This window comes from Asparagus officinalis, chromosome 8 (genome assembly GCF_001876935.1).
Source record: "Asparagus officinalis chromosome 8, Aspof.V1, whole genome shotgun sequence".
In the NCBI taxonomy this organism is placed as follows: Eukaryota; Viridiplantae; Streptophyta; class Magnoliopsida; order Asparagales; family Asparagaceae; genus Asparagus; species Asparagus officinalis.
Window position 1 is genome coordinate 107352920 of NC_033801.1, and position 10154 is coordinate 107363073.

At 39.6% G+C, this 10154-nt stretch overlaps 1 protein-coding gene across 2 annotated transcripts in view; it reads left to right on the top strand.

Annotated features, from left to right (window-relative positions):
* Positions 582 to 10154, top strand: part of LOC109820413 (glucose-induced degradation protein 8 homolog) — a 10296-nt gene continuing 723 nt past the window's right edge. Inside the window, exons 1-5 of one of the 2 annotated variants that reach the window (XM_020386547.1) lie at positions 582 to 742; positions 835 to 994; positions 1095 to 1198; positions 9557 to 9688; positions 9921 to 10077. In XM_020386547.1, the coding sequence (XP_020242136.1) occupies positions 686 to 742; positions 835 to 994; positions 1095 to 1198; positions 9557 to 9688; positions 9921 to 10077 (610 nt within the window). In that variant the 5' untranslated portion in view covers positions 582 to 685. Of the gene's footprint in view, positions 743 to 834; positions 995 to 1091; positions 1199 to 9556; positions 9689 to 9920; positions 10078 to 10154 lie in introns of both variants that reach the window. The other variant, XM_020386546.1, reaches the window with a different exon arrangement.

A 10154-nucleotide genomic window follows, 5' to 3' on the forward strand; every position in this document is an offset into this window, starting at 1 on the left:
TTGGGCGATCGCCTCCGCCGTCATCGTCTTCAAGCTCGTCGTCGTCATCTTCAAGCTCCGTCGCGTTCAAATCTCGGCCATCCGAAGACGAGATTGACGAGTGCGGCTTCGTCTTCAAGCTGGCTCGACCCCAAATTTTGAGAACGGTGGGGAACTGGGGTGGGAACGAAGTGGGGTAATTTTTTTCCAGCAAACGAAGTTGGGTAAATTTTCAGGATTGACTGAGCATTGGTTTTTATAGCTGGGATAATTTGGGAGAAAGTAGGGTTTTTGTCCCCCAATTACACCAACAAACTAATAACACCAAAAAGTTCACTCTAGTTCCAATTACCCCAACCAATAACATCAAAAACTGATGTTCCACAAATTACCCCATTATCCCCCAAATTACACCAACGAATAACCCCCCTAACATAATATTCCGTGACATTTATAACTCCGACTATCCTCAAAGACTACTATCAGCATATTTGAGCAATTTGAGGGGCTAATATCAAAATACACAGATTTAAGGGAGTAATATCAGAATACTAGTGATTTAAGGGACTGATATCGAAGAAACCCAAAATAGAAATAGGAAGCTCGATTTCTTTGACCTCAAAATCCCCAGATTCGTCGAGCGCGAGGTTTCACTGAAAACACCGACCTTTTCCTAGATTGCGATGCTTTCGTCTGATCCGATGTGATGTCCCAATTCTGGATCGTGCTCGGCCAATTCGATCCCATCCAGTCCCAATCCATGGTAAATCTAGGGATTTCTTCAGAAAGAGAAAAAAAAGAGAGAAGAAAAGTTCTTGATTTCTCTGCTTACTGACTCTTTGTTTCCCTCCTCAGTCGACATCGAAGAAGGTGATCGCGAGAGAAGAATGGGAGAGGAAGCTGAAGGAGGTGAAGATTCGAAAGGACGACGTGAACAAGCTCGTCATGAATTTTCTCGTCACTGAAGGCTACGCCGACGCCGCCGAGAAGTTTCGGATCGAATCGGGAACTGAACGTATCCTTTTCCCTTTTAGTTTTTTTAGAAGATCATTTCTTTAGGGTTTTGTATGGATTTTGGGGGGTTTTGCTTCCTTTTCCTTATTGGGGAACAGCAGATATAGATCTCGCAACGATAACGGATCGAATGGCGGTGAAAAAGGCACTTCAGTCTGGTAATGTGCAGGATGCAATTGAGAAAGTTAATGACTTGAATCCTGAGGTATGCTTCGATCCTGTTGATTATGATATCGATACGTGTTTTTTTTTTTGTTATTTTGGTGTGAGACTTTGAGGATAGATAACTACTCTAAGAGCAAGTGCAGCAAGCTCCCAGCATGCTCTCAAGAGCTCTTAAGCTTTTCAAAATAAAAAAATTAACAAATTATACCTTGGGAGGCACTCCTTCTTTTATAGAGCTCCAACAAGCTCCTAGTTAGGAGCTCCAACAATATCAAAAAAACCCCTTTTCTATTTTAATATTTCACCCATTACTTTTAATTATATTTAAACTTCTTGTATTTTATTTCTAACCGCTGCACACGGTCTTCGAGGCAACCGACAGTCTTCGAGGGAGCGCACACGGTCTTTGAGGTAACCCGCGGCTTTTGAGGGAACGCACACGGTCTTCGAGGTAACCCACGGTCTTCGAGGGAGCGCACACGATCTTCGAGGTAACCCGCGACTTTTGAGGGAACGCACACGGTCTTTGATGTAACCCGCGGTCTTCGATGTTGGGCACGAAGTTCGAGGTATCGCAAACTTTGACCGTCAACCGACTGATGCCTATAAAATTCGACGGCTTCTCTCCTCAACCCATCATCTCTCAGAATAAAATGTCTAGCTCATCTAGTTCTAGTGATGATGAAATGATGAAGAAGTTCTTTCTTATGGGAGCTGTTGTCGTTGAGGAAGAACAAGAGAAATGTTCAACTTCAGTTCAACACAAACGACGTATCGTGCTCTATCGAAACCGACTGGAAGGCCACAATCGGTTATTCCAAGATTATTTTGCTGACGCACCAACCTATTCTCTTTATTATTTTCGTCAAAGGTTCAGAATGAGGCGTTCGTTATTCCTTCGAATCCACGACGCAGTCGTCGAACATGACAAGTACTTCGTCCAAAAGAGGAATGGTGCTGGACAGTTAGGACTATCTAGTCTTCAAAAGATTACTGCAGCTAGGCGGATGCTCGCATATGGAGCATCCGCTGACTCCGTTGACGACTACGTTCGGATCGGTAAAAGTACGTCGCTTGAGAGCGTGAAGAGGTTCGTTCGATCGATTATCAACATCTTTGGAGAGGAATACCTTCGTGCACCGACTAATGAAGACGTTGCACGCATGCTCGAGGAAGGCTCACAACGAGGTTTTCCTGGTATGTTTGGGAGCATCGACTGCATGCACTGGACATGGAAGAACTGTCCAACTGCCTGGCAAGGTATGTATACTGGACATTTTCATGAACCTACAATTATTTTGGAGGCCGTAGCTAGCAAAGATCTTTAGATATGACATGTCTTCTTTGGACTGTCGGGGTCTCACAATGACCTTAATGTTCTACATCGTTCACAGGTTTTCGCACAACTTGCGGAGGGAAGAGCTTCACCGTGCAACTATACTGTCAATGGCCACGAGTATAATATGGGATACTATCTCGCCGACGGGATTTACCCAGAGTGGTCCACATTAGTGAAGACTATTCCAGCACCTCGAGGAAACAAGCATAAGTACTTTGCTCAACAACAAGAGAGCGCAAGAAAAGATGTTGAGCGAGCTTTTGGCGTGTTGCAAGCTCGATTTGCGATTGTTCGTGGACCAGGACGTTTCTGGCAACCTTGTGTGCTGAAAGATATCATGACAGCTTGTATCATAATGCATAACATGATCGTTGAAGATGAACGTGATTGTCAATTGGACAACAACTTCGACTTTACTGATTCGGTACCAGTCGTTGAACCTTCTCATGTGCAGACGGTGCCTCTAACTGAGTTCATCCAAAATCATCATCGGATCAGGAACACGCAAACAAACAAATCACTAAAGAATGATTTGATCGAGCATCTGTAAGTATTGACGTTGAACTGAATTGAGTGTTGAGAGATCGATCTTCATGATATCGTCATCTTGTTTCTTCTGTTTTAGCTCCATTTTTTCTTTGTTGGTTTGCTTCATCCACGCGAAAGCCTCTCCCATAATGGACTTAGCGGACTCAGATTTGTCCACATTTTGTTTCCTCTTGAGTTTTGCCGCTTTCCTCCCTTCAGGCCTTGCTATAACATCATCCGAGTCAATGTTCAACTCGATGGGGGTCGCTGGCATGGAATTGTTTGGTGAGGAATCAGAGTTCGTGGTTCTTCTCGGCTGTGATCGAATCTTATTGTAAGTTTCCATTTGTTGGTTCCATTTTTGGTGATGACGCAACTCAACCCAGCAATGGTCCAACACGAATGGCTTACCATAAAGGGATTGGTATAATTCTTTTACTTCTGCAGTCTACACAAGAGTTAAATTTAGAATAATCAAACATATAAGTTAAATATTTATATAAAAATATATAAGTTAAATATTTATCTGGTCAATAATTACCGTACCAGATCTTTGTCTTCCTTCAATCTGAGCAACGCACCCGCAGAACTTGTTGACCGACAGTTGAATCGTTGACCAACGGTGCATCATTTGGTTTGGTGTGCGACTCGTTGGATCGGTGGAGTATTGGATAAAGTAGTCGTTAGCTCTGTGCCAGAACTTATCTTTGTGTTGTCCTGTGCCTTGGATGGAGTCTTGGCTCGTGTTTAGCCAAGCAGACACAAGAAGCTTATCCTCGTTGACAGTCCAATTTTCGGACCGCGTGTAAGCCTTCTTCTTCTTTGTGGTCGGTGTTTCTTGGGATGACACTTGTTGTGTTGCGGATTGCGATAACTCGATGAGATGACCTTCTTCTACGACTTCTGTATAGAACAGCGAGTATAAGGTCGATCCTTCACCGGTAAGGAGATGCGAATAGTAGTTGTTTTGGGAGGGATCCATGAGATTTATAATTTGATAGGAAAATATAGAGTTTTTTTTTATGAGAGAGTTGTGTGGAATGAGTTGTGTAGTGAAGTCCAACGAATTTATAGAAATTTTTTTACAACGGTAAAAATTTCAACGGCATGATTTTATTACAACGGCTGAATTTTTATACAACGGTAACTTTTCATATCAGCAACACAACTCAACCAATTAAAAAAATCAAATCCTCACCGTAACATCAAACCACAACTCAGCCAATATCAAAAAATCCCAACCACAACTTAACCCCAAATCAGTTCATCTTCTCCCCAAATCCAAAACAGTTCATCTTCTCCTCAAATCCCAACCCCAAATCCCACCCCTTCGACAACCTCAAACAAGGCACCCAACCTAGTCGGAGGCCTCATCTTCGGCGCCTCATCTCCGGCGCCTCATCTTCCACATCTCCGGCACCCAACCCTCTTCCACATCTCCGGCGCCTCATCTTCTACCCAGTCGGAGGCCTCTTCTCCCCAAATCATCTTTGTTTCCCCTCCTCTTCCACATCTCCGGCGCCTCTTCATCTCCCGTTGGTATTTTGCTTCTTTTTTGGGCAGATCTGCGAAGATGTAATTGTTGGGGGGGGGGGTGTTAAATTCCGGCCAGTTGGGAGCTCCCAAGCGCCCCACAAATTTGTGGAGCGCTTGGGAGCTCCGAAGCTCTCCACCTCCACGTCAGCGCTTGGGAGGAGGTTGGGAGCGCTTCGGAGCTTGTTGGAGGGGGTTAAATCGGAGAGCACATCCACGTCGGAGCTGAGAGCGGAGTTGGGAGCTTGCTGCCCATGCTCTAATGTCGTTGGGGGCTGTGGATTTGTTTAATATGTACTTTTAGAAGCTTATTTTTTTTGCTAATCCTGGGAGATAGGAACCAATGACTCTCGGAAGATAAATTAAAACTTTTGTTAAGTTTGCGGTTTGTTATTGTACTGTGTTTGTGCTTGCTTCGTAAAGATCCAAGTGCTCGGGGCTAGTTGTTTATAATGGCTTTCTGTGCGGCATTAGTGCACGAAGCAGCGTTTGAAAAAGATATTTTGAAACTCAGCTCCGAATCTCGCTTCAAAACTTTTTGAAGGATAAGCTCTTCGAAACTCAAAAGAGAAGCTATTTATCCCTTGAGTGGCTTAAAGAATAATTGAAGCGTACGTCTTGCGCTCCATAGAGTACTTGTCTTTTAAAGTTCACGCTTTAGATAAGATGGGAAGATATAAAAGAATTTTTGATCAATTTAAGATACTCTTATGTATATCCTATGTATGCAGCCTAGTTTTATTAATTGCGACTATACCTCTAATTTACTAATCAGGACATTAATGTATCATTTGTAAATTATTATACCACTACATATTATAAGGCAGTGTTGTCAATGCGCGAGGCGCAATGCGGGGCGCAAAGCAATATTACGTACACCGGTACACATGCGCAAGGCGCAACATGATGCGCTCGCCCGAGTGATGTGAGGCGCACGCCACACATAATTTTTCAATATAATCAAGCGCGAAAGAACATGTTTTAAGAATTTACATGAAAAATATCATTATAAATAATAACTTACTACAAAATCACAATATAATACTTAATTCTAATGCTAAAACCCAACATAGTAGCAAAATTCATCAAATTTCAAATCAAATGATAAATCAAGACTAATATCCAAGCAAATGATTAGTAATGGTCCTCAATTGAAGGCTATTAAAAAGGCCTAATGGATTTATTTTGCTTTTTGGGATATGGAATATCAAGTATAAAGACTCGATTGAAATGTTAACAAACAAAACTATATGGGGATATGTACTACATGCACAAAAAAGTAAGGATGTATGTGAGGCGCGAAAGGCGTTGCTGCATTAGATGTGGGACGCTTCGCCACCGCCCGCATCGTAAGGCGCATGAGGCGCGCGCCTTTGAAAACACTATTATAAGGTTTATAATTTTTATAAATTTAAAATTTTAAATATATTCTTAGCTAATGAGACTTAAGCCTTACTCTTTGAAGCTTGCATCTTGCTTCATAAAAGGGTCTATTGTTTTGGCTTGCCCTAGGATACTCTAGATCAGTAGTTATCCATCCTTTAAGATAACTACTACAACAAAATTTATTTGTTCTAACACCTTTCGGCTCGCCTCAATTTGTTCTTAAAAGAAAACTGTAAGTTATTTACTAACTAGGATTTATTCGCTCACTCCTAAAACCAAGGATGGGCTGAAAGGTTCTAGAACAAATAAATTTCAATTTTTTTAAAGATATGGTTTCTTTTGGACCAGACTTTTATTTATAGAGTTAACTACTACAAAAGTTGGACTTTGACGTTATACTCGGATTCTTGTAATGACGGTCCTCTTCATCATCTGACTTGCATTTATCTTGCAATTTCTCAATTTCTCAATCATGCATAGATTAGCTCTTTTGCTAAATAGGGGTGGCAATGAGACTTGTTACCTTATCTCAGTCTGGCTTAGGTTTCAAATATGGATTAGAATTATCTCCAGTAACTAATCTGGTGGAGTGTGGACTGTGGAGCCTTGAAATGAATTCGACTCCTTATTGGATCTAAATATAGATCCTTAATATTTAAACTCTTATACTCCATTTGTTGCTTACTGAAATTCGCTTTCCAAAAAAATGTATTGTTGGCCTTTAGTCATACGTTGAGGAGGCATGAATTTCAAGACAACACCTGAAATTATAGCATCAGTTAGTTCTTTAGGAATATAATGAATTTACCCTATTAGTGCTTTGTTTCTTGAAATCTTGAGGGAACTAACTTCAGCCAAGCGGTGTTCTATCCAAGGTAATTTTTGGAAATAGCAGAGCTGCATCATGAATTTCTATCATACGCATGGCCTTCTTAATACGCTTAATTCCTCCAAATTTTTTTTGGAAAAATCTTGATTTGCCTCCGTGCTGATCTACTTCAGAAATATGCTATTTAGTAAAATGCTAATTGGGGGTGAATGAGTTCTCTTTATGTTGATCTATTTGGATATTGCTTCGAGTCTATTTAAAGACTGATACATAAATCCAGAGGCATGCCATGTTTGACATAAGGAAACTTAATTTTACGAGAGTTAAATGTTGAAATAGTGATGGATGGGTGTTGCTGATGGGATGAGGAGATAGGAAGATGAGGGTAAAGGAACACATCGCCGACTTGTGGATGGAGGTGTTTGGCTGAGGAGAGAGGAAGACGAGGGTAGAGGAAGATAGACACATTGAGAACTTGTGCGAGTTGTGAGAGCACTTGAATAATACTATTTTCGCCTCACAACTATAATCAATTCTTATATTTAGAATGAGAAAAAGAGGACTCGTCAGAGTAATTAAATCTATAAACATCCCCATGTAACCATTTTTATTATCATAGTAAAAACAAGTATGAAACAAAACCTTTCTTGACTGAAAATCCTTGCTTTTGTCTCTACCATTCAGACCATGTCCCAGCATTGTTCTTCAGGAGAATCTTCCTAAAGCTCATTCCTGGACTTGTTTTCATTCACAGTTCTCTTGTGGAAGCACCGTATTCAGATAAAAATCTTATTGAATTTTTCTAGACAAACAGATGTAAGATGTTACATAAAAGTCCTGACTGACCTTCTATTCAGCAATTGATTCATCATTCATGCCTTTGAAATAAAAAACTTTCACATCAATGATCATAACCCTTTTATACAGAGAAAATGTGTGCAGATATTAGTTAAAATGTTGGTTCACATGTGTTTTATTGGAACTACTCCATTCTCAGAAACTACCCGAACTTGTTTGGTATAAAATGATAACAATTTTCCTTTGTAAGAAATTTATGCTAGGATATAGGCCTGGAAGAACTATTAGAACTTACAACAACAGCAGTTAAGCACTTATCCCACATATTTTGTGTTCGCTACATTAATAATTTTCATGCGTTCTGTTCTGTTTGGGGCTATCTCCTTTGTTAAGTTAACCACAATCATGTCCTTCCTACTTGCTTCCAAACCAAATTTTCTTAGGCCTACCCGTAATAGTCCTTGCTCCATTATTACAATTTAATCCTGCCCTCCTAATTGGTGCATTATGTGGCCTCGATTGCATGTGGAAAACCTTCTCAATTGATCTTGCTTATTTTATTCTCAATAGAAGCAAATTCTAACCTCCAACAAATATACTCATTTATCATCTTATCTCTTAATACATGTCCATAAGTCCATCATAACTTTCTCATTTATGTTATGTTCACTTTTGCACATGTCATTTTGTAATTGCGTTGTATAGGTGTCCTATAGAAATATTCCTTTGCATTCTAGGCCACAGTCCTACAAGCTTGTTTTTGCCCCAAGAGTGTTAGTGCTTGTTTAATATTAAGTATTAAGCCCACCCCACCCCCACCCAGCGAACCCCCCTCTCCAAAAAAAAGGAAAATGAAAAAAAACCCACCCCCCAACACACACACACACACAAATAAACAAACAAACCCCACACAAAAAAGACTACAATGGCTTTTATATAAGTTGTTGGTCAATGTAGGTTATGCAGATAATTTACCTTCCTCTTGAAAGGGCTAGATCCTTTTTCTAGGAATCCAATACAAAACTTTTTCATGAATGTGTCCTGTACAACCTTTTCCAGACCAAGAAGTATGTAAAATTTGTTTAATGTGAAGATGGGGGGGGCGGGTGGAGTACTTATTTTTCCACTGTGTACAATTTCTGTTTTGCTTACTAAAATTATAAGGTTATCATATACTATTATCATCTAATTTTGTAGGCACATATATCACTGGATTTTTTATTATAATTAATTATTCATGAGGAAACAATTGGTAAACCTACAGTTTCTTTAACAAAGTTGGACTGATCTGTCGTTGTAGGATTATTGATGGTTGACTAGTTGTTGATATACATAATTCTCAACAAAATTTCAATGTGAAAGCTTTCATATTCAAGATAAAATTATAAAATCTGATTTTATGAAGTTCTTGTTATTGGTTCCATATTAACTTATAAGCTTAACGCGAATATGACTTGTTAAGCTATGAGCCCTCTGTTTGTCGTATGCAGTTTCATAGACAAAATTACATTGGCATGGCCTAAACATATATATTTGAAATCAATTAAGTAGTGTGAAATAATTGAAGTAGGATATAGACACCATATACACATTTCACTCTTATACAGATTTTTCAGTATTGTTATAAAGGAGTGCTATTCACGATATATCATACAAATTTGCATTTCCACTCTTTTTACAGTCTTATCTAAACTGTATCTTCAATAACGACATAATACAAGTATGACAATAAGTAGTTCTTGGCAGCAAGGAAAAATAAAGAAATAAAAAAGTGGGTGTTTGGAGTTTTCTTTCCTTTTTTTTGGGTGTGTGTGTGGTGATTGACACAAAGATGTTATTCCACAGGTTTTCTTGGAGAGTTTGTTGCTAATGCAGTCAGTATTTTCATATTTTTATAATGATGCCTGATATTGGTGGGAGGAAAATGAATACTGTGCACACTCAAACTCTCATTTGACTGCTCAATTTGCTTTTTAACATTTCAGATACTGGATACCAATCACCAGCTATATTTCCATCTACAACAGCAGAGATTAATAGAACTGATCCGTCATGGAAAAATAGAAGAAGCTCTGGAGTTTGCTCAGGGGGAGCTTGCACCAAGGGGCAAAGAAAATGTAATTTGCTTCTGTTACATCAATCTAATTCGTGTCATTGTGTGTTGTGTGGTTCTCATTTCGTTCAAAACCAGGATTTCATTTTTTGTGTTTTTTTTCTTTGCCCCTTTTACTTCTGGAAACTTTCCTTGGTAAACTGGACTGGGGGTTATCTTGTAACTTAAATTGCAATGAAATTCCTACATATGGATTTAAACATAATCTGATTTTAACACCAAAGTTCGCTATGCAGCGAAGTTTTCTAGAGGAGTTAGAGAGAACAGTTGCTCTACTGGCGTTTGAAGATGTTGAAAACTGCCCATATGGAGAACTTCTGGATGTGTCTCAACGCTTGAAAACTGCAAGCGAAGTGAATGCCGCAATATTGACAAGCCAAAGTCATGAAAAAGGTCGGCAATATTTTCAACCGTTTCCCTTTATTTTGGATATTAGTGTGTGCTTGTGCCCCCCGCCGCACGCACATGCG